Source organism: Lissotriton vulgaris, chromosome 12, assembly GCF_964263255.1.
Source record: "Lissotriton vulgaris chromosome 12, aLisVul1.2, whole genome shotgun sequence".
In the NCBI taxonomy this organism is placed as follows: domain Eukaryota; kingdom Metazoa; phylum Chordata; class Amphibia; order Caudata; family Salamandridae; genus Lissotriton; species Lissotriton vulgaris.
The window spans coordinates 575696622-575721846 of NC_141700.1; the positions used below are offsets into that span (position 1 = coordinate 575696622).

General features: G+C 42.1%; 1 protein-coding gene across 2 annotated transcripts in view; it reads right to left on the minus strand.

Annotated features, from left to right (window-relative positions):
* The window catches only part of LOC147677779 (fatty acyl-CoA hydrolase precursor, medium chain-like), a 239564-nt gene that overhangs the window by 104227 nt on the left and 110112 nt on the right, over positions 1–25225 (minus strand). For both annotated transcript variants that reach the window (XM_086945440.1, XM_086945441.1), the window contains exons 6-8: positions 17343–17496; positions 15503–15616; positions 11649–11753 (exon numbers count right to left, since the gene is read on the minus strand). In XM_086945440.1, coding sequence (XP_086801566.1) covers positions 11649–11753; positions 15503–15616; positions 17343–17496 — 373 coding nt within the window. The remainder of the gene's footprint in view (positions 1–11648; positions 11754–15502; positions 15617–17342; positions 17497–25225) is intronic.

Consider the following 25225-nt stretch of genomic DNA (forward strand, 5'->3'; position numbering starts at 1 on the left):
GCAAGGTAGACCCCTTCTGACCCCCTAGGATTGATGAGGGGATATTATAGAGCCACGCTGGGCCCAAAAAAAAAAATTCCGATTTTTTTCGCCGTAGAGACGCGTCTTGGTACGCGAACCGGGCAGCTAACCGGGAAGCTAACCGGCAGTGTAACGGGAGTCTGACGAGTAGCTGATTGGCTGTCAACATTGTAAACAGTTCGGAGCGGCCGCCATCTTGTCTCTCGGTAGGATCAAGAGACAAGAGGAGGCCAAAACAAAGGGGGAAATGAAGGAAAGGGGCAAGGTAGACCCCTTCTGACCCCCTAGGATTGATGAGGGGATATTATAGAGCCACGCTGGGCCCAAAAAAAAAAATTCCGATTTTTTTCTCCGTAGAGACGCGTCTTGGTACGTGAACCGGGCAGCTAACCGGCAGTGTAACGGGAGTCTGAGGAGAAGCTGATTGGCTGTTATCATTGTAAAAAAGTCTGGAGCGGCCGCCATCTTGTCTCTCTGTGGGATCGAGAGACAAGAGGTGGAAAAAAGGTGTAAATGAATGAAAGGGGTAAGGCAGACCCCTCCTGAACCCCTAGGATTGATGAGGGGGCTATTAAAGTTCCCTGGGGGTGAAACAAAAAAAATGCGATTTTTCGCGGTAAAGGTGCTTCCTGGTACGTTAACCGGGCAGCTAACCGGCAGCGTAACGGGAGTCCGACATATTGTGTTTTTTGAACGTTTGTGATATGTGCACGTGTGGATTTTGTCTAATTAAGGTTAAAAAAATATATATATATCTTTAAGCGTGTTTTGGCGCGCTTACGTTTTGGGTTTGGTTTGCGCTGCAGAGACGATACGTCACGGTTATGCGATGCATCATGAGGCGTCTCACGGGCTACGTGATACGTCACTTAATAAAGAATATATTTTACAGCTATAGATATTAGCTTTTAAAAAACCAATGAAATTCACAGAAAAAACCATAGGTTATAGACCATATATAGTTAGGAATTTGCATTTACAAAACCTTGAAAATTCACTGAAAAAACCATAGGTTATAGACCATATATAGTTAGGGATTAGCATTTAAAAAACCTTATTTTATTTGCACAAAACCATTGAAATTCCATATATAGTTAGTTGCACTAACTATATATCGCGGACCCGCAATCCACTGCTAATGATGTCACATATTACATCATTCATGACATGGTCAGTGACATCACTGATGACATCACTGATGACATCTCAAATGACATCACTGATGACATCACTGATGACATCTCAAATGACATCACTGATGACATCACTGACATCTCATTTGACATTACTGATTACATCACTGATGATATCATTTATGTGATAATACATCTTCAGACTCTAATATAACCTTAGATACACTCAGTGTAAACAGGCACTCACAGACTGTCACACATCCATGGAGTTACTCACACACCTAGTCAGTCATGCAAAGAATCAATCACACCTCCATTTCCTCAACTATACAGTTATACACACCTTACTTATTCAAACATATACTAACACATATTTACTCTCTTATACAATCCTTGATACAAGTTCACAATGATTCATACAGCCACTCTCACATTCACTGGCTCTTATGTTCAGTTATTTATATATGTCAACTCTCACATGGAGTGTGTTTTACATATGTACTTACTTTGACATGTAGAACTGAGATATCCATTCACTCACCAATATACTCATGCACACAGTCAACTGTCCATACAGCTGTTTCTACATGCACTTTTGAAGCCATACACCTAGGGAATCAACTGCTCACACATCTATGCACAGAGTTATACACCTCCCAGCCACCCACACACATACTCAGTCTCCCATACAAATACTTGGGCAACCATTCAATAACCCATATAGTTACTGATATAGCTACTGATTTAAACATGCAGCAGTTTACAGAAGAACATAAATAATGATTGCCAAATTAAGACACTTTAATCACTAACCCATGCACTCAGTGAGACACATTTAATCATTCTCTCATACAGTCAGTCATGCACCTACTAAATCCTTCATCCAGACACTTATACATCCACTCATTCTTCAATATGTAAGACATATTTTAACTTTACAGAAACATACAGTCACTGGGTGTTGTCATCAGTGATGTCATCAGTGATGTCATTTGAGATGTCATCAGTGATGTCATCAGTGATGTCACTGACCATGTCATGAATGATGTAATATGTGACATCATTAGCAGTGGATTGCGGGTCCGCGATATATAGTTAGTGCAACTAACTATATATGGAATTTCAATGGTTTTGTGCAAATAAAATAAGGTTTTTTAAATGCTAATCCCTAACTATATATGGTCTATAACCTATGGTTTTTTCAGTGAATTTTCAAGGTTTTGTAAATGCAAATTCCTAACTATATATGGTCTATAACCTATGGTTTTTTCTGTGAATATATATATATATATATATATATATATATATATATATATTACCTACTGGCAGTCGCCGGCAGGTAGTTATAGTTAGGACCTTGTTTCTATTCAAGAAGCGTATTTTCTTTTCCCAATAACTTTGGCGTCCGTTGACGAATCTTTGCGAACCTTTTAAAACTTATGGCCCGCTCTGGTCTGCTCCTATCTTGAAAGTTTTGGGGCGATTCGTCAAGTGGGGGCTGAGAATAAAGGGGGTCTCAAAACGTGTTTTCTCAATGTTAATTCCCATAAGAAACTTTAGTCACGGCTACAGCCCGAACTGCTAAACGGAATTACACCAAATTTGGCAAAAAGGTAGCATTTGGTTCAGTAAGAACTCTTTTGGGTAAATGGTGTAAATCCGTTCAGTAGTTCCTGAGAAGTTAAAAAATAAGAGGTCAAAAATGAATTTCCCATAGCAAACTTTAGACACAGCTACATCTCGAACTGCTAAACGGAATTACACCAAATTTGGCATAAAGGTATCCCTTGCCTCAGAAAGCACATCAGTGATGTCATTTGAGATGTCATCAGTGATGTCATGAGTGATGTCACTGACCATGTCATGAGTGATGTAATATGTGACGTCATCAGCAGTGCATTGCGGGCGCGCAAGTTATAGTTAGCTGAACTAACTATAACAGGGGAATTTCTATGGTTTTGTACGAGTGAAATGTCCGACTAACTATAACGCCCCTGAAACCTATGGTTTTTTCAGTGAGTTTCTAAGGTTTTTTAAATGCTAATTTCTAACTATAACGTGCCTGAAACCTATGTTTTTTTCAGTGAATATATATATATATATATATATACTATCACTTACAGAAGAGCCAAATCCATGCGTAGTAAACTGGTGAAAGCTAGTCCAGAAATAGGTAGTGGCAGTACCTGGTTGAAACCTAAAGAGAGGTTCTATAAATGCTCATCTTGCCAAGCGTGCACATTTGGGATAAATACAACTCATTATGAAACTCCATTCTCTAACTGTCAAATTGCTATCAAGTGCAACTATGCTTGTCGAACTGAGTTTGCTGTATATGTTCTGACGTGCACCTGTGGCTTGTGTCATGTGGGAAGCACCAAGCTGCAGCTGCGCGTCAGAATTTTGCAGCGTCTCAGGGCGATCATTAATAATGATAACTCATAACCTGTCGACAGGTATTTTAGAACTGTACACAGCAACAACCTCGGATGCCTTTCATATTTTGTGATAGATGCAGTAGCACCCATGAGAAGGGGTGGTAACAGAGAGAAACTTCTGAGAAGAATGGAGACACACTATATCTTAGAACTGCATAGTAAGAAACCTAATGGGTTGAACACAACTGAAGACTTACACAACTTTTTGTAAATACAGAAGTTGGTAAAAGTCCCTCTATTAAAAATAGTTCACTACAGATAAAAAGATTAAGATCTATGTGGTTTGGGCTACACTGGTATTGTTGACAAATAATTTTCCCTGATCCATAATATCTAGGACAGGTTGATTAGGCGATTGTATCTGAATAATTACGCTTGGAATATGCTGCTTTCTTATGACTTGTGTTGGATATTTGATAAGTTTCCCGTCCTACAGACTTTTTTAATCACTATTTATTGATATTGAGTACACATTGTGAGTTTTAGTTTTAAGGTTTCAATATGCATAGATAAGACACACAACAGTTTTTGATGAAATATGTACTGTTTTGCACTAAAAGGCACTATATAGTTTTTGACACTTACCACATTGACTTAGGATAGAGATTTAACAAGGATGATAGCAGAGGCTCACATGTCAGGAGTTATAACAGTGATAACCAGACTTTCTTCCAGTGATTGCATTTATGCAGTCTCTTAAAAATATGTGGTAAATAGCTACAAAGCTACCTAGCTAAAAAGCTAACAGTACACTGGCAGTGGCAAATGATACACATGCTCTTGAGCGAGTAAATATAGAAGACCCCTGGTTTTGCAGAATTGTGCACATATTGTCAGAATTTGCATATGTGATATTTTACACACAACAAATTGTTTACTTAATTAAATTGAAAGGATTTTTAAGTCATATAACAGGGATTATACCATTGTAACATTTTGTCTTCGAACTGCACAAGTTAGTAAAGCCATCATTATGTATTTTAATAATGTATATAGATGCATATAGTGTATTTAAATTTGATTGTGTATTTATACAGTATTTAAACCAGAATATTAATAATAATTTTGATGGTACATTTATATTTTTCTAAATTATGCTATAACTGTGAAAATGTGCACTGCTATGAAGTAGTATCTTCACTATGTCTATGCATGTGGTCAGGTGACCCACACAGGGGGGTGGTACACCAAGCATATTTGAAAGTAATGGCTGACGTTGTGCTCGTTGTGTGAACAAGGGCACTTGATGCTCGAAACACGTCAACATGAAAGGTTGGAAGAACAATAAAACATCTACTTGCCTGAAGCCGTTGGGTCAGTTTTCTCATTTTGCCCGCGTGGAAGTAATGAGGAGATGCTTTGTTGATATATATATATATATAAATTCACCCAGTGGGTTCCCCACTGGGTAGTTATAGTTCGGATTGTGTTTCCATAGGAAATAGACTTTTTGGTTTACTTATATTTTTGGCTCTGTTTAACGAATCTTCAGGGAACTGGTCCCAAAATCCACCCCAACCGCCCAATTTTTTTTACCTTAGCTCCTAACTAGAAAGTTTCAGGGGGAATCCATCAAGCATGGGAGGAGAAAAAGAGGGTCCCAAAACACATTTTACCCATTCATTTTTCCATATGAACTGTAGGCACAGCTACAGGTCAAACCACTGAACTGATTTATACCACATCCCTCAGAAAACTAGACCTTTGTCCAAAAAGAGTGCTTCTTTTAATTTGGTGTAAATCTGCTCAGTAGTTTACGAGCAGTTAATGCTAAACCATGTTGTATATTTCACACTGCAAAGGCTCCATGGACCCAGGAGATCTCAAGCTGAGCTTTGATTGGCTGCCACCACTTTAAAAAAATTAACCAGGAAGTGGTGGCAGCCATCTTTGGACTCAGGACTCAGCTCAACTAAAAGAAAAAGGTAAAAGAGAAAAGACATAATGAGCAGGGTATGGGTAACCTGCCCTCAGGCCTGGTGGTGGGATCTTAGGGAGACCTCCACTGGGGCCAAAACATTTTTTTTCAATTTTGCTGCAAATTCATGGAGGCTCTGTGAATTTGCTGTCAGAAAAAGAGTTGACTCCTGTGCTTCTTTGTACACACCCCTCCAGGGGGGCCCAGGGTCTGGGGGTGATGAGAGCAGTTTGTTATTTTGGGGAGGTGGTGCATGGCCCACCTCCCTGAGCATTTAAAGACTCCCCGGGAGCCCAGACCCCAGGGCAGCAGTAAAAAAAGCAGGAAGTAGAGCAGCAATCCCACTTTCCAGAACCTAATTAGGCCTTGGGGATCCCATCCCCCAGGCTGAAATGTGTAATAAAAGCAGAGGAGTACCCCAGAGCTTAGGTCCCTGGTACGCAAAGGACCAGCCTCCCTTATTAGTCAGTTTATCTCTCCAAACAATGCATAAGGAGAGAACTCTGGAACATAGGACGGCCAAGGTCTCATCATTCCACTGAGGTATCTGGGGCCAACTCCTGATCTAGAGCCCTGCATGAAGCACAGGGCTTTAAATTGAATCTATCTCTTCACATTAAGCCAATGCAACCCCAGCAGAAGAGAGAAGCCCAGTGCAGTTTTTGGGAGCTTGTAGAGTAGTCTGACGGCCAGGTGTTGGACCACTTGCAGCCTTCTCATTGAAACTTTATTATCTCCGAAATAGAGTTCAATCTAGATAGGATGAGTGCCTGAATAATTGTCCTTTGGGCTTAAAATGGAAGGTTCCAAAGAATTTTCCATAGTCATTTTAGGACGGCAAAACATATAGCAGCCACCTTTGCGACTTGGGGCTTCATGCACAGCTTTTCATCCAGCAGGAAGTCGGGGGTTCTTTACCTTTTGGACCAGGGCAGAAAGAGTGCTCAGATGTTTAGGCCATCCATCAATATGGATGGGTACTTTCCCAGAAACAGTACCTCAGACTTTTCTCTGTTGGGTTTTAGAGAGTTTGGGTTTATCCCAATTCAAACAGGAATTCAGGGTCTCAGAGTTAAGGTCCTGAGCAGGTGACAGAGAGAAGATAATTTATGTGTTATCTGCATATCAAGAAAAGGTCATGTCGAAGATTTCAACCAGGTCCACCAAAGGGCAGACATAGATATTGAATAAGGCTGGACTGAAGGCTGAGCCTTCAGGAACCCCTGAGGTAAGGGCATGTCGTGTGGAAGAGACATTCACTGAGAAGTCCTGGAAAGTCCGGTCTCTCAAGAAAGGTGCCATTCAGGATAATGCCTTACCTTGTGGACCTAGGATGGTCAATCTCTCCAACAGCATAGCGTGTGACACAGCAATGAAGGCAGCACTGTCTAATAAAATCAGTGATGCCGTCTCGTCTCATCATCATCCAGGAGCTGCCTGAGATGTTCTGTGACTCCTAGAAGGGTGGATTGGGTACTGTGACCTGCTCTGAACCATGACTGTGAGGGGTGGAGTAAGTTGTGGGATTCCACAAAACAGGTACCTGTTTTGGTACAATGCAGATGCTCAGAAAGATCTTTCCTTGGATCCCGCTAAATGCCAGAAAGACTCTTATCCAGTCACTCTTAGTTAGTCGACTGGATTATGGCAACTCTCTGCTGGTTGGAGTAAGGGAGGACTTGGCACCCAAACTTCAAGTGGTTCAAAATACAGCAGCCCGTCTTGCTCTCAACCAGCCAGCATGAAACCCCTATTTACCTCTCCTGTGCCAACTGCACTGGCTCCCCATTAGAAAACGAGCCATTTTTAAGCTGCTATGTATGGTTTTTAAGGCCCTCCAGGGGACAGGCCGGTATACCTGACAAAACAAATAGAACGCTATCAACCCGTACAATAGCTGCGATCCAGTAACTGCAATCTGCTTTGCATCAGGAGAATAAGGAAGGCCAAAATGGGTGGGTGTGCATTCTCTCATCTGGCACTCAGTCATTGGAACTCCCTCCCCGATGAGATTTGCGCTTGTTCCAATCTCTTTCAATTTAAGAAACTGCTTAAAACCTGGCTTTTCTAATCTGGTTCCTACTTTCAATAAGGTGTTCTTCTCTCAGGCATCGAATGATTAGCTGCGCCCTATAAATGAGTAAAAGTAAAACAAAAGTAAAAAAGTAAAGAGAGTTGCATTTTAACATGATTTTTAATTAATTTGGCCATAATGGGAAGCATGGGGATCGGACTGTAGTTGAGCCACTTAGATGGATCCAGATTAGGTTTCTCAGGAGGGGCAGAACCATGGCATGTTTCTATGGCTGAGGAATGTACCCTGCCTGAATTGAGCAGTCCCACTATCAGCCTCAAAATGTCAAGCTCCAGGACATTGAGCTTCGCTGGGGGAAAAGGATGTGTGGGGGAGCACGACTGTGCCAATGACCTGAAGATCGGTAGGTTCATCATGTCCATGCATTACGGTTCAGAGTAACTTGGGTGTTAAGTGAATTGGTGGGAGTTGTGGCTGGGGTGATGGGGGCCTCAGAAATAGAGGGGGCGACAAGTTAATGCAAGGCTGAGACACGACATGCCTGCCCACTTTTAGTGAAAGTTGAATGTCCTTCACCTTATTAACAAAGAAATGTGGCAATTCGTCACACTGACACTGGGACAGTGTAGGGGAGGGTCAACATTACTAGTGTCAGGGAGAACATGCACTATCCTAAAAGCGTTTTAGGACACTTTCGAGGTGATTTGGTTAGAGTAACAGGTGACTAGAGTGGCTCTGCAGAGCTCATGTTAATATTTCAAAGCACTTTTGTATTTATGTTTAGTGTCTTCATCATAAGTGAGCCTCCAGGCTCTCTCTAGACCCTTGCAAAAACAGCAATTGATTGAGCCCTCATCAGCCAGAATAGCTTGACTCCAGAGGCTTAGAGAGCATGGGACCCACGTCTGGGCATACCAGTCCCACTCGGGTGACAAATGCAAAAACAATAATTGATGGACAGAATGCAAAATATTGTCACCCCAGTAAAGAGATCTGGGCCTAAATCTATCGTTTTTTTGCTCCCCATTCCATTCCAGTTTGAACCCAGGCCAGGTCCTCCCTGATCTGGAATTATACATCCTAGGACCGGTTTCTGGGTTTCACCCCTCATCAGCCAGAGTAGCTTAACTCTAGAGGCATGGAGAGCATGGGACCCACGTCTGGGCATACCCGTCCCACTCGGGGTGACAAATACAAAAACAATTGAAGGACAGAATGCAGAACAATGTCATACATTCACCCCAGTACAGAAATCTGGGCCTAAACCCATCGTTGTTTTGCTCCCCGTGCCATTCCAGTTTGAACCCAGTCATAAACAAATCAGTCTTGACCCTGCGCCCAATGGGAACAGTCTAGCCCGAATGGCCAGGCCAGGTCCTCCCAGAACTGGAATTAAGCATCCTAGGACCCATTTAGGGGTTTCACCCCTCATCAGTCAGGATAGCTTGACTCCAGAGGCATGGAGAGCGCGGGACCCACGTCTGGGCATACCCGTCCCACTCAGGGTGACAAATGCAAAAACAACAATTGATGGACAGAATGCAGAACAATATCATACATTCACTCCAGTACAGAGATCTGGGCCTAAATCCATCACTGTTTTGCTCCCCATGCAATATTAGTTTCAACCCAGCCATATACAAATCATTCTTGACCCTGCACCCAATGGGAACAGCCCAGCCCGAACTGCCAGGCCAGGTACTCCTTGAACTGGAATCAAGCATCCTAGGACCCGTTTCGGGGTTTCACCCCTCATCAGCCAGAGTAAGTTCCAGCGAAAAGCAGACAGCTGCACAGGCTGGTATAGATAGTACCTGGATTTTCCATTTGTATATGTTTTTACCCATATTAACAATGCCCCATCCTGTTTTGTTGGACCTATTCCTCCTCATCATGGAGTAGTCTTGAGGTAAGGCCATTATAACATCAGGCGTTGAGGACTCCGGGAGCCAGGTTTCTGTGAGGAACATGACATTGGGGTGTAGTCCACCACAAAGTCATACAAATGTTGCTGATGACCTATGTAGCATTTGAACGTTGAGGCTATAAAAGCAAAACTTGCTGCTGGGAACAGAGTGTGATGAAGGAACCTCACTGCTCCCCATCAAATCTACAGAGGGGGCATAATCTGTAGTGAGTTGCATCTGATTAGCTAATGGGTTAAAAGAGAATTTACAGAGAGTGCATGTTTGGGCACTCTTAAATGGATCAAGTGAAGCTTGGCAGGCGTCTGAGCAGTTTGGCTGGTGTGCTCTCAGTTGTGTGGATGAGAAAGTCCTTAATTCTGGCCCAAAATGGGCAGGGCCCCTGGACCCGTTTGGTTGCGGACGAGAGCAGAAGGGCCTGCCTTTGATGCAGCTTCGGTGCAGCAGCTCTCCCGCTGCACGTCCGCACAGTGGCCATCCTAAAATAGGTTGTTGTTTTTTTACAAAATAATAAAAAAAGGCCCTGTTTCCTCTCAGAGAGATTAGCAGCACTGTATTTAAAAACAAATAAGAAACAATGGAAAAATATAGCTGTGCCCAAGAGACACCCTACCTGCCTAACACGACCGCACAGTGGCCATCTGAAATAGATGATGGTGAGAGCACGCATCTGGGTTAGGATGAGCAGAGGAATTGAATGATAATAACATTCTGTATATTTTGAAGGGGCATTTTTGGGCTGATGAAGAAGCTATTGCTTTGGCATACCTTTAATAGTATGGAATTGAATGAGAACAGAAGAAGAGGAGGTAATACCTGGATTAGCTAACTGGTAATCTTCATTATCCTGATTCTTCCTTACCCGTACCATTAACTATGACCCGTCCCCTACCCTGTTCCTTCCTCAAACCTCGCTTAGGGCTCGACATAAACAGGAAGAGCTTGTTTTACGTGAGGGAAGGATTTATTGGAGGTCCTTTCACCACTAATAGGGAGTGAAACTAGCTTAGACATGGTGGATCTATAGAGTGAATGGACACCTTCACTCCAAAAGTGTGCAATGGGATGAGTAAGGAGGAACTACAGAAGATTACCAGTAAGTAATTCAGGCATTACCCTTCACCTGCAGGGTAAAAGTTACTTTGATAACATGAAACAGCCTCAGGAAGTATGCTGTTACAGATAGATGAAAACCAACTGCCTTAAGCTCAACACTGACAAAACTGAAGTAGTAATCTTTGGCAAAGACTCTTACTCTAGGACTCCACCTGGTGGCCTGTCGCACTCGGACCCACACCCTTCCGGCAACCCATGCATAGAACCTTAGAATAGCATTCTACAACCAGCTCAACGTGATCAGTCAAGTGAATGCAACCTCTGTCTCCTGTTTTCACACACTCAAGATACTCATGAATATATTTTGAAAGCTCCCCACCAACACTTACAGAACAGTCACCCAAGCCCCCATAAGCAGCAAGCTGAACTACGGCAATTCACTCTATACTGGAATCAACACTCAGCTGACCAGAAGACTTCAGACAATACAAAACTCTGTGGCCAGGCTCATCCTCAACCTCTCACCCCGCCCTCACATATCACCCGCACCTCAATGCGGTCAACTGGCTCTCAATCCACAAACTCCTCATGTACAGACACAAAGCCTTACACAACATTGACTCCAAGTACCTCAACAACAATATAGACTTCCACAAACCTATCAGACACTTCTTCTCAGAAGGACACCTACTTGCACCGCCCCTCCCCCCCAGCATATGCAGAGCCAGATCCGATAGCAGGTCCTTCTCCTACCTCACTCTAATGCCTGGAATGACCTTCTCCTGCACATCAGAGCCTTCTCCTCAGTTCTTGAAGTCAGCAGGAACCTGAAGACCTGGATCTTCGCCTAGCCTTTGCTCGGCACACACAGCTTCTCCTTCAGAGGCAGAATTCCCTCCTGGGTGAGTGTGTGCTATACAAATTAACATACATAACTAACAAGGAACACCTCCTCCTGTGCAGTGTCACTGATGCCAAAAATAAAAAAAACACAAACCTGTCTATTGTGTTCAATTTCTTGTATTACCAACCTTGGACACGGTACAATATATCTACTACAAACTTTATGAAAGAATGATCGGTTTATTCTGTGCATTCAATACCTTGCACAGTGGCACCTACCCCAGTCAGAAAAGGCTTTAAGATCTCCGCCTCAGATTTCTTCCTCATGCAGCTTACAAGTGCGGCGGAATCCTTAAAGTCACAGCCAGTTAAATTAGCAAATTCCTGCAGACGATAACAGAAACAAACAGAAAGCATGTGTACACGTCAAGAACGATTGCACATGAACTTTACCGCCAACTAAACCATACAAGGAAACACAGAAACGTGCTCCACATCTCAAAAATGCAAATGACATTGATATATCGTGAGGCAATAATACATGCGTATCGATAAGTTTAAAGTGTGTACATATTGATGATGCACGTGCGCATTGTGTTTTAAAGCACACATTGTCAGGTCTTCTATGGGAACACTGGAAATCTCTGCACTTTCTTTGAGAACTCGTTTGAGCTGTATACACTGAACTTTCACCAAAAAACGTTATTGCACTTGTCATTGTTCTTATGCCACTGGAGTCAAGCAAGCCGGGCTGAAGACGGCTGAAATGCCAGAAACCGGTCCTCGGAAGCTTGTTTCCGGTCCAGGGAAGGCATGGCTTGGCAGTTCGGGCTGGACTGTTCCCATAAGGCACAGGGTCAGACTGATTTGCATATGGCCATGTCTGAACTGGGGTGGCAGAGTGGGCTAAAGAACGGTGATGGATTAAACCCAGATCAGTTGACTGGGGGTGAGTGCTTGTATTGTCAACGCTCCGTCCATCATTTCCTTTGGCTTTTCATTATTCTTATGTTCCCATATTTATGATTCAAAGTATTAAGTGATCTAGGATTTCCACTGTGCGTTGCTAAAAAAATATAAAATCCAAATACTGGTGCTTCAATTTCTGTTTTGGCGTTTGTGTGTCAGTTACTTCATCTTTTTCATGGCCGATGAGTCCTGCCCCAGGCCCTCAACAAGTAGTCTTGCTGGTTGGCCAATGAGTGCACTGATAACAACACACCTACTTTGTCTAGTTCTGAAGATTCTTCAATGTGTTACTACGACCAGATTCGCAAATATTTGTACATATTAAATGTGCAAGAAAGGAAAAATTAACAAATGTAATTTGCTATAATACGTTTCATGGATCTTTACTAACAAAATAAGCATTTTTGGAAGTTTACAATTGTAAATTGCGTTAAGGATTCTCAAAAATCCACCCTTCATTTGACTTTTCCATGAATGGATTTATTTATTTTGAGAATGAGGTTGAAAAGATGAAGGAAAGGAGAGCTTCGACAGACTTGAAAATTGTGGTAGTGTATTTACAAAGATCCTGCATGCAGCCTTGATCGAGGAATCACACTAAAGTTGCTCCTCTCCGAGTTGGAAGGAAATGTCTCTTCAAGGTGAAATAAGCAAGGGACAAGAACTGATATCACAGTGGGAATTATTTTCTTTGTGGGACAAACATTTTTTAAATTAAACCTTAAAAGAGGTAGAGCTTGTGTCACTGAGAAAATAACTAAATCTGCAGATGCAGGTTTATGATATAATATGAATTAGGTTTTATGTTTCATTGTACAATTATGCGTGGTAAAATGTCAGCTACTTTGTGTAATGTCACATTTCTCCTTTACTGAGACATGTTTTTCAATGGGGAGAAACCTCTTCTACACCCTCATGATTTTTAAATTTGCTCCCTTCCACTTGGGCGGAGAGGGGTTCGAGAATACCTACAAACACAGGAGTTTGTGAGTTTTCCAATCTTTACATGGAAACTACACCTACTTGCCAGCACTTGAGTGAAATTTGCTCTTGCTCAATATTATGTGATCGTGGTGAAATATTGCACGAGTAAACCGATTTGAGACTGAAAGATCATTCTTTGTGAGTACTCTGCAGTCAGAATTCCAACCAGGAGAGCACATAGGGGCATATTATCAAGAAACAGCGTTAAAGTTGTTGCTGCTTTAGCGGCAGGAATCTGCCGCTAAAGTGGCGATAGTTAAAGTGGCAATAATGGGCATGATAATATGCCCTTGTGAATTCCCATAGAAGCCCATGTTCTGGTGTAAACATGGGCTTCTATTGGAATTCTCAAGGGCATATTATCAAGCCCATTATCGCCGCTTTAGCGGCAGTTTCCTGCCGCGAAAGCGGCGATAATTTCAACACCATTCTTGATAATACGCCCCAAAGTGTTTTACTTTAAATTTATAAGAGGAATGCAATAGTTACCAAAACCCTTTTGAATTTTCAAAATTTTACAAAAAATCAAATTGTACTCCTCAAGTTTTGTATAGCTTAAATATTTTGCTGGTCCAGTGTTAGCGTGTTCTTCTTTCAGTGAGTCAGAAACATACCTATTCTTTGTGTGTATCCTGCAAAAGGCTTTTCTTGAATGCTCATCCTTTTTTAGGCCTGGCTACAGGCAGATTTATCTGATTGGAATTCCCCATGTCAATTTTACAAGTCCAAATAAAAATAGTGAGGGATCATCCCCCTTTAGCCATTGGCTTTAATGTGGTTTGTTAGTGGAGAAGTGTGGCTCACTGGTTAGAGCAGGCAGACCCTGAAGCAGGGTTCAATTCCCGACGCGGCAGGGTCTTGAGCTCAAATGTCCACGGACTCGATAATTCTCGCTTCGGTGCCTGACCTAATCATGGGTTCACACTCTGCAACTCTGGGCATTAAGCTTGCTTAATCTCCACAATGGCCCCCCGCGGCGGGATGCCTGGCTTTCACCTTGGGGATGCCCTGTAGGGGCTATCTCACAGGGAAAAGCCAGGACGGGTTCCCAAGGCAAGCGCTTAGAGACCCCTGGGTGATAAGCGCTATATAAATCCAATATACAATATAAATCCAATATACAATACTGCCTGGATGGGCTTTCTATCAAAGATATCGCATATTGTGGATCATTACATTGTCCCTCTTGTGTTACCAATACGTTTTGTTCATGGAGCTAGAGTAATACGTTTGTTGAACAGACAAGTCAGGAAATGTACAGGATTTTGTAATACTGAGCTACAGAAAGTATGCCCTAAACCACAGTCATCACCAAGATGTGTTGTCTTAGTTGGAAAGACATTGATGCCAAACTTTACTATAGAGTCCAGTCACTTTGGCGCATATTTATGACCCCTTGCGCCGCCGGAGCTTCACTTTTTGCAATGCTCCTGCAGCCCAAACTACAATATATTATGTATGAGGTTATGCAAACCACTTGCATGTCTTTGAATGGCCTCATAGATATGGAGTAAGGCAAGGCAGTGCAAATCGCTGTTTTGCCTTTCTCTACCCTCAGGAGGTGTTCCACGGGCATTGGGGTGGGTGTTTACATGCAACACCCATGGATTTTGATGCTTTGATTTGCAAGACTAAGTATGGTGGGGATGTGCCAAAACCTTATGCCTCCTGAGGTGATGTGTAACGAGGAAAACTAAATTTCTCCTCGTTTAGGCCTTTTTCCATGTGTGCTGCATTGCAGCACACATGGAACAAGAAAAATGCCCCTCAAGATTGTTTTTGTTCAGGAAGGGGCCCCTTCCTGCACAAAAACAATCCTGCCAACAACACAGGCATCCTTGCACCATGGTGTAAAGGCGCCTGGGAAGGCACTAGGCTGCCGAAACGGAGCCAACGCTGGGGGAAAAGACAGGAATGCACAGTATTAGATAAATATGGTGCATTCCTGCCCTTTCACTTCTATGTAGGGCAGCGCAGCAAGGTGACCTGCTGTCTATCATCAAATCCCCATAAATGAGGCCCATAGAGAAGGCCTGCCACCTGCCCTCAGGTGCAGAGGTTACACATGTTACAGGCATGGTATAACATGGTACATTCATTATCATTGCATGATTATTTGAATTGATGCCACATGAAGAAAAATATTTGAGAATTCAAGCAGGAAGTAAAGGATAAATTACCCTACTGATTGCAGCAACTTGTTCTTGATCATCATAAAAAAATCCAGGGAGGATGGCTACACCACTCTGAGAAATAGCTTTGTGAAATAAGCCCTTGGACAGCGGAGATAACACCTGAAAAAAACAGAGGCAAATGTAAACCACTCAAAATGCCCAGTTGAGGGAAAACTCAGATGCATCAAGTTTTCATACGCACTAAGTACATTAAAGCCTTACAAACATTAACATTTTGTTTACCATCGATTTATCACGTAACTGACTATTAGTTATTAAATATTATTGCTTCTGAACACTAATTCTAATGCAATTAAAAGCAAGGGGGCTGGACTGAAGCTTCTCCAGAGTTTGGCATTTTTTTTTGGGGGGGGGGAGTTTTATTTAGCTCAAACTAGACCCGAAGGCATCAGAGCGCTTTACATGAGCACCAGTTACTTACAGACGGACACATTCAATTTTGTGAGGCACGGGGAGATTAAATGATTTGCCCAGAATCACAGAATGTTGAACGTCCTTGCCGAGACTCGAATTTGGTTCCTCAACTCAGATGTCCACTGCCATAGCTGTTGGGCCACATTCTCTCCCCTTTCGTTAGTGATCAGTTGGTTGAGGTGGACCACAGTAGCGTGCGACCTGCAGCTGCTTTGACCGTCAACGTCCTCTAAATACTGGTCAAACGGTCTAATAGAAAGTGACCTTGTGGGGGGCACTATGGTTAGAATTGAAGGTATAAGTTAATATTTATAGGGAGTGGTAAGTAATATACAGGGCCATATAGGTCAGTTAATGACTGTTATTTATTTGCAAAACAATAGTATTCAGGTGCTCACACTGGTAAGTGACCATAAGCGTGACATGAAAAGTGAGGGTCACTTTAAAACCAAAGACATCACATTGACAACAATATTGGAAACTCCTCAAAAGATTTTTACAGAGTGCAATGAGTCCCTGTTGTAGGGGGTCGACGGCATTTCGATCTCAACTACTCGAGATCATCTTCAGGACATACTTAAGGTGAACAAGCTGAATCTTACAGGGACCGGTCAGGGCCAGTGTATGGTATGAAAAATGATAAGAATCATCCAAGATTATCAGTGTAAAGGTGGTTATGGCAGTATTATTATGGGAGCCGGGCCGGCCAGGTTGTATCCATGGTGGCAAGTGAAAACACGAGCACTCGTGTGAAGTGCTCAAAAATAAAAAACAAAGTAGCATGGCCTATTAATTTTATGAGCATTTTATGATGCATACAAACAAATAAACAGAGTGTAAATTCCACCAAAGGGGATAATTTGATATTATGGTAGATGAACATTTGAGCGGGGATAGTGAATACTGATACTGTGAGATGAGTTATGTACTCGGTGTGGCAAACACCTCCAATTGTGAGTTCTCCTTTGGAGAATGAGGAGTTACATGCAAAAATTTTGTTTTCCACACCTATTTCTGCATTTATCTGAATGTACCTCATTTTCCCTGAGCACTTTGACCCATTTGACTGGCCAGACATTACCAGTAGAAAATTGCAGGGGTGTGTTGTTTACTGCAAATCTCATAATTCAGATCTCTAAGCAAACAGGAGTTTGTTTAATAGAGATCACAGTTTACCACCCCACTCAGAATCACGCTGTTAGATCTCGGCTTCTGATGTAGATGTTGGTTGCAAAGAAATTATGGAAATTCTTTCACTGCACGTTTTCCTTTATCGCACAACAACAAACCAAATATTAATGTTTACAGCTGTGATTTAAAAAAATTACAAACATTAGAGAGTTTCTGAAATAAAGTATGTTAACATGGTGAAGACACAATCTATGAAATTAGTTTAGGCAAAGACACTTGCCAATGCAGAAACACTGATTCCTCCAGCAGATTCTCCAAATATGGTGACAGATTCCGGATCGCCTCTAAAAGGTTCAATGTTTTCCTGAATCCACTGAAGAGCAGCCACTTGATCCAGGAATCCCCAGTTACCACGAGCATGTTCATCACCAGTACTAGAAAATAAAGCATAATGTGAGATGCATCATTTGTCAATTTGTTAATCAGGAATCATTGTATTGTTGTCAGTAGTCCCTGAATCGTTCTAAACTGTAGGATAACTGTTGTTCTAGTTATTGCATCACCCATTTATTGCTGAAACCACAGACATCTCTCTACAAGGTGACATAAAACATCTAATACAATAATTAATATGCAATTTTCCTTCTTGTATGTAGTCAGTCATAATTTCATTGCCTTTGACCGTGAAAGTGAGCCACTAGAGCACATGAAAGAGGAAAGACTAGTAAGATTGAAAGTCTGGTACCCTCTTTGCGTGTAGATCTGTCTTCCCATCGAGCCTTAGGCAAGTGCTTTTACTTCTTTGATTTACTCAGACAGGGTATACTCTGAAGAAATTCTGATACAGGGCCATCTTGTGATGGGGTTTCTGGACATATGTACCAAACGGAGGCATTTGGATGTAATTGAATGTGTGTGTCCAGATAGTATGTTGACACATGTTAGCTGATGAACCAGATCATGTATGCGGTCCAGGAGAGGTATTGTCGAAGACAGATCGGACCCATACATAGATATAAAATTATAAATGAATTATGTAAACCCAATTGCTTGTCTCAAGCATTACATCCCTCAATCGGGAACTGTGAAATGATTAGTAATTACTTCACTGATAAAATAGAGGAAATATATGCTACATTTAATACTAGTGACAGTATGAAAGTATCTACTTGCTCCCCTGAAAATCCTGAAAATTCTATTAACTTAAACAGCTTCACACCGATAACAGAAGATGAAGTGGCCAGTGCCATGTTAGAAATTAAATCTGGCCCATCCCTTGATCCCTGCCCTCATTTTATTTTTAGACAGCTTATACCGATTTTACCCCCTGCCATTACGCAACTTTTTAATAAATCTCTGGAAACAGCTGTGTTTCCGGAGATATGGAAACAAACTATAGTTATTCCTTTGCAAAAAAAAGCGGGTTCGAATGTAGCAAACCCAGCTAACTATAGACCTATATGCCAACTCCCTTATCTCTCGAAAGTGCCGGAGAAACTAATAAATAGACCACTGTCTAAATATTTAGAGGATAACAATTTACTGGACCCAAATCAAACAGGGTTCAGAGCTATTAACAGCACAGAAGCCACTCTACTGGCTGTTACTGACAGCATTGGAAATTCACTGGATCAGGGCGAATCTGTGGCCCTGATCCTGCTAGACCTGTCGGCAGCATTCGACACGGTCTCCCATCATCTCCTACTAGAGAACTTGCTAGGAAAAGGGATAAATGGGAAAGCGCTAGAATGGATTGGCTCATTTTTGTAGAATAGAACGCAAGTGGTACAATTAGGAGCCTTCCTATCCAAACCCAAGCAACTCAAATGTGGTGTTCCACAGGGAGCATCCCTCAGCCCCACATTCTTCAATGCCTATGTTTCACCTTTGGCACAAATTGAAGCACAGTGGGGTCTGGAGGTTTGCTCCTATGCGGATGATACGCAACTTCTACTTAGGCTGGGGAAGGGGCAGGCAGACAGTAAACTGAGGCTCAACAATTGCCTAACGGAAATGGCTACATGGATGGCAGAGCATTGCCTCAAATTAAATGCGGACAAAACCGAGATCTTACTGTTCGGTGAGGCAAAATACATATGGGACAACTCCTGGTGGCGTGCCTCGCTGGGATACTCTCCGTCGCCTAATCATTCAGCCAAAAATTTAGGCATCACTATTGAGGATACATTATCCATGCAGGCCAACATTCGAGCCCTGTGTGGGAAAAGGTTTGCCAAACTAAAACTCTTAAGAAGACTTTTTGCATGGATCCCCTTGGAAAGTAAGAAATTAGTCACACAGGCCCTATTAGTCAGCAGGCTGGACTATGGGAACGCACTTTTTGTAGGCATGCCTGACTACCTATTTCAACGATTACAGGTAGTGCAGAATGCTGCAGCTAAATTAGTATGCAGGAAGGGCAAATACAGCTCTGCCAAAGAATGCTTAAAACAACTCCACTGGCTGCCCATGCACCAAAGAGCCTGCTTCAAGCTTCTGGGCCATGCCCATAAGACACTCAATAATAAAGGGCCCATTATCCTTCAGAATAGGTTACACTTCTACCTTCCTGCCAGACCTTTAAGATCACAACATCTTGCTCTTGCCATAACAAAGAAAATTAAAAAAAATAAAGCAGGAGGACGCACCTTCTCTTATCTAGCTGCACGTCATTGGAATGAACTTCCAGTGGAACTTAGATTAACTTCCAACTATAATCTCTTCAGGAAAAAACTTAAAACACACCTTTTTCCTAAAGACTGACCCACAATAATTAGCTAATCCAGCTTTCATCTGTTACTAGAGTCCTTAGCGCCGTGACATCCCTTGGGATAAATTATGCGCTTTATAAATAAATGAGTGCTGTACAAAGAGTAAGTATTGTGCACTTACTGGGAATAAATGGGTCATGCAATGGATACCACTAATGAGATGTGTGCGTTTTGGACAGACGCGTCTTATGGACAGTATGATGTGTTGTGAGCAGCGGCGTAGCATGAGTTGCTAGCGCCTGAGGAAAGGCAAGTATCCTTTCACTTTTCTTTTAAAATGTTGCGCCCCTAAGAACTGCCTCTGTGACACCGCCCACTCCACACCACTGGTTGTGAGGAGGTCAAAAGTGTTAACCAATGTGCTTAGTGCCAGGAATGCAGCTTGCTGCTGGTGTAACCGAATGCAATCTAAGACTCACAGTAAGGACATGGAGCAGAAAGTCCACAGAAGCATACTGGGATACAGTATAGTATTTACATAGTCTGGAACATGAGAGAAATATATATATATATATATATATATATATATATACGCACGTGCTTATCAGAGGAGTGGCCAAAGCACTAATAGCTTGCTATCCATGCAAGGACCCTGCCTTTGTTTTAGAAGCCATGACTGAATTTGTTTGCTGAGGAAAAATGCATATGGTCTGCAGTCCTGTGATCAGCACTCCGAGGATGAGGTTCAAAGAGACAAATGCAAAAACCACAGTTGATAGACAGAATGCAGAACAATGTCATACATTCACCCCAGTACAAAGATCTGGGCCTATATCCATCGTTTTTTTGCACTCCACACCACCCCAGTTCAGACATGGCCATATGCAAATCAGCCTTGACCCTGTGCCTCATGGGAACAGTCCAGCCCGAACTGCCAAGCCATGTCTTTCCTGGACCGGAATCAAGCATCCTAGGACCGGTTTCTGGCTATCAGCCGTCTTCAGCCAGGATAGCTTGAATCCAGTGGCAAAGTGAGCAAGGGACTCACGTCTGAGTATACCCTGCCACACTTATGGTGGCCAAAAGCGGTACAAAAGGGGGTGGTGATGGACGGAGCATCTGAATGAATCAAACAGTGGTGTGGAGAGCATGGGACCCACGTCTGAGCATACCCATCCCACTCGGGGTGACAAATGCAAAAACCACAGTTGATGGACAGAATGCAGAACAATGTCATACATTTACCCCAGTACAGAGATCTGGGCCAAAGAGACACCTCAATGATAGTAAGGGTACTGTGCTGATGGCAGCACAGAGGAACGGTAACCAAAGTCGTGTCACCTTGCCCGTCATGCCCCACTGATGAAAATTACATTTTCAGCAGAGGAGCATGAGCGTTTAGCCGAATAATGGAAATAGGCTAACAATTACGAAATTTACTAAAGGATCTTGTGCATAGCTGGTAATGGAATTACGAATCAACCGATAACATTTTGCCACAACTGCACAAATAGCGTGCTGAAGGCATAATGGAGACTGCTTGGTGTGTTGAAACCCAGATGGAACGCTGAGGAATAAAAAGTCAGAAGAGCATGGGAAAAATATAGAAGAAGACAGTGAAGTTCTACTTTGGAAAAAGGCACTGAAAATTGGCAGTAGTAAAGTCACTAATAAAACAACCAAACAAGCTTTGACCCATTTTACTGCTATCTTACCCAACTAAATATGGCGAAGAGTGTAATTAAGAAGGTCTAACACTGAGCTGAACCAGCTTTTAGATATACATAATTTTCCAGGCAGGACTTTTTTCCAGAGACAGAGGATAAATATATCAATAGTATACGTGAGTCATCCACAAATGAGGAGAGTTGAGGATGAAAATAGAATGATTAGACAAATGATTACCAGTATGAGTTTAGACCCAGATCCCAGAGAATCATATGCATATCTTTTATAGTTTCACTCTGCTGCAACAAGGCATGTGTAAATGCAAATGAGTATGCACATAGCCATATTGTGAGTGGTTTTATTTCTAAAACGCCTGAATGGGATTTCTGGACCTGCGTACCAGATTCATGGCATCTGCATTTACTGCATCACCTCCTTAGAGCATGTTAACATAAGGTGGTGTAGCGGTTACTGTGTGCTAGTGACAAAGACAGGTCAGACCCTCACAGACAAGAATGACGTCTGAGGATAAGGTTTGGTGCATTTGGTGGGGTGGGGAAGTAGGGAAAGAATGGGTTACATCTATACGCAAATTCTGAGGGAAACTACCGTTACAACGCGACTTTTACAACGCACTACCATTACAACGCTACTTTTACAACGCAGGATCCATTACATCGCATGCCTTTACAACGCATGACATTACATAGCAGATGCTATTACAACGCATGCCATTACAACGTAAGTATTTATTTTATATTTTAGTTAACATTATTTATTTAATTTAATTAATATTTAAAAAAATTAATATATTAATTTATGTATTTTATTATAATAAATTAAATATATTAATTTAAGTAATTTTAAAAAATAGGTATGAGTATAGGAGTATATGTTTTGGGGTACTGAGGTATATGTTTTGGGGTGTTTGGGTATTTTTAGTGTTCAGGGCTAGGTTTGGGTTATGGGGTACAGGGGTATTTTTAGGGTTCAGGGCTAGGTTTGGGTTATGGGGTACAGGGGTAATTTTATGTTTCAGGGTTGGGTTTGGGTTTTGGGGTACAGGGGTATTTTTAGGGTTCAGGGCTGGGTTTGTTTTTTGGGGTACAGGGGTATTTTTAGGTTTCAGGGCTGGGTTTGGGTTTTGGGGTACAGGGGTATTTTTAGGTTTCAGGGCTGGGTTTGGGTTTTGGGGTACAGGGGTATTTTAGGTTTTAGGGCTGGGTTTGGTTTTTGGGGTACAGGGTTTTTTTAGGTTTCAGGGCTGGGTTTGGGTTTTGGGGTATAGGGGTATATTTAGTTTTCTGGGCTGGGTTTGGGTTTTGGGGTATAGGGGTATTTTTAGGTTTTAGGGCTGGGTTTGGTTTTTGGGGTACAGGGGTATTTTAGGTTTTAGGGCTGGGTTTGGTTTTTGGGGTACAGGGGTATTTTTAGGTTTCAGGGCTGGGTTTGGGTTTTGGGGTACAGGGGTATTTTAGGTTTTAGGGCTGGGTTTGGTTTTTGGGGTACAGGGTTTTTTTTAGGTTTCAGGGCTGGGTTTGGGTTTTGGGGTATAGGGGTATTTTTAGTTTTCTGGGCTGGGTTTGGGTTTTGGGGTATAGGGGTATTTTTAGGTTTTAGGGCTGGGTTTGGTTTTTGGGGTACAGGGGTATTTTTAGGTTTTAGGGCTGGGTTTGGTTTTTGGGGTACAGGGGTATTTTTAGGTTTTAGGGCTGGGTTTGGGTTTTGGGGTACAGGGCTATTTTTAAGTTTCAGGGCTGGGTTTGGTTTTTGGGGTACAGGGGTATTTTTAGGTTTCAGAGTTGGGTTTGGGTTTTGGGGTACAGGGGTATATTTAGGTTTTAGGGCTGGGTTTGGTTTTTGGGGTACAGGGGTATTTTTAGGTTTCAGGGCTGGGTTTGGTTTTTGGGGTACAGGGGTATTTTTAGGTTTCAGGGCTGGGTTTGGTTTTTGGGGTACAGGGGTATTTTTAGGTTTCAGGGCTGGGTTTGGTTTTTGGGGTACAGGGGTATTTTTAGGTTTCAGAGTTGGGTTTGGGTTGTGGGGTACAGGGGTATTTTTAGGGTACAGGGCTGAGTTTGGGTTTTGGGGTACAGGGGTATTTTTAGGTTTCTGGGCTGGGTTTGGGTTTTGGGGTACAGGGGTATTTTTAGGTTTCAGGGCTGGGTTTGGGTTTTGGGGTACAGGGGTATTTTTAGGGTTTAGTTTTAAAATAAATCTTTTAATTTAATTTTAAAAAATAATTTTAATAATTTTATTATTTTTAATAATAGTTCTTTATTAATAATAGTTCTTTTAGAAATAAACTTAAAGTAATTTATGTACAAAATAATTATTTAAAAATAATTTAATTTATTAAATTAATTAAATTTAAATCAATTACATTTAAAAAAAAAATAATATACTTACCTATACTTACGTTGTAATGGCATGCGTTGTAATAGCATCTGCTATGTAATGTCATGCGTTGTAAAGCCATGCAATGTAATGAATCCTGCGTTGTAAAAAATGCCTTGTAACGGTGTGCGTTGTAAAATTTCGCGTTGTAACGTCATACATCCAAATTCTGACAATGGTTGAAATTAGTTTATGTGTAGCGTGTAGCATAAAAAAAGGCTGGGAAACAAATGTAAAAATGTACGCAAAGAAAAAAGACTACACAGCCACATGAATTTAAAATTGAAGGCATGCTAAGCCCTAACAAAAATGTATTGCAAGATCTGCATGGCATGAAACACCACAAAACAACATTACATAGCAATATTTTCCATGTTATACACTTTGACAAAAAGTTGAATGCCAAACTTGCTACCATTTTGCATTTAGATATCCCTTAACTTGATGGATAAGGTCTCTATGACCTCACTTTAGGGCTTGAACTATTTGCCGATTACTTTGGGCTTGATTACGACTTTAGCCCAGCGGTGACGTTTCAATGCCGCCTCCGATGTGCCTAAGCCGCGCAAGCGCCGCCAACCGTACTACAAGTTAAAAATGTGTAACTCGTAATACGGTGGGCGGTCCTTTGCTATTCCCAGGCGGTGCCTGGAAAATAGGCACCGCAATGGGAACAGCAAAAAACAGTTCCAGCACAGCAGGGATATGGACCTCCATGCAGTGCTGGAACTTTGTGGGGGTACAGATAATGGGGGCACAAGTTGTGCCCCCCTAAATGTATGCCCGTGGCGGGCTGTTCATAGGGGACCCTTTAGGGTCCCTTTGTTCCTGCATCGCCAGCCTTTGTATGGTGGGGTTGTGGCATGGAAAGGCTGGCGGTCCAGGATTTGGTAATATGCTGTGCGGCACTGCGGCAGTCCCCGCTCAGCAAATTGCATTGTGGCGCTCTGGGGCTGCTCCATGGAACAGTGATGGTCCATCACGGCAATGTCTATAGAAGTCATAGGACGGCGGATGGTGGACCGCCATCACTGTGGCCATGAGTCTGGTGGTCTTACATTCTCCAGACTCGTAATCAGGCCCTAAGCTCTCTGCTTGGCCCTGAAATGTTTAGTAGCAGCCCATGGGTTTGCCCGTGTGAGAATGCATCTCTCCATTCCTTACTACATTTTACATTTTTTTGCAACAATTTTGGATATATATTGATTTATTTTTAAAGCCTATTTTAAGTCATTTACTGTTCAGGCAACATAGAATTGTGTTGCTTTATTTTCAACCTCTATATAACACTGAGGTGTGTTTCAGGGTAAGTTCCTTTTTGAAGTGTGCAGTTAGAGCACATAAATCTATGGAAGGATAACTGTCTTTCAGGTATGTGTTTTAATGT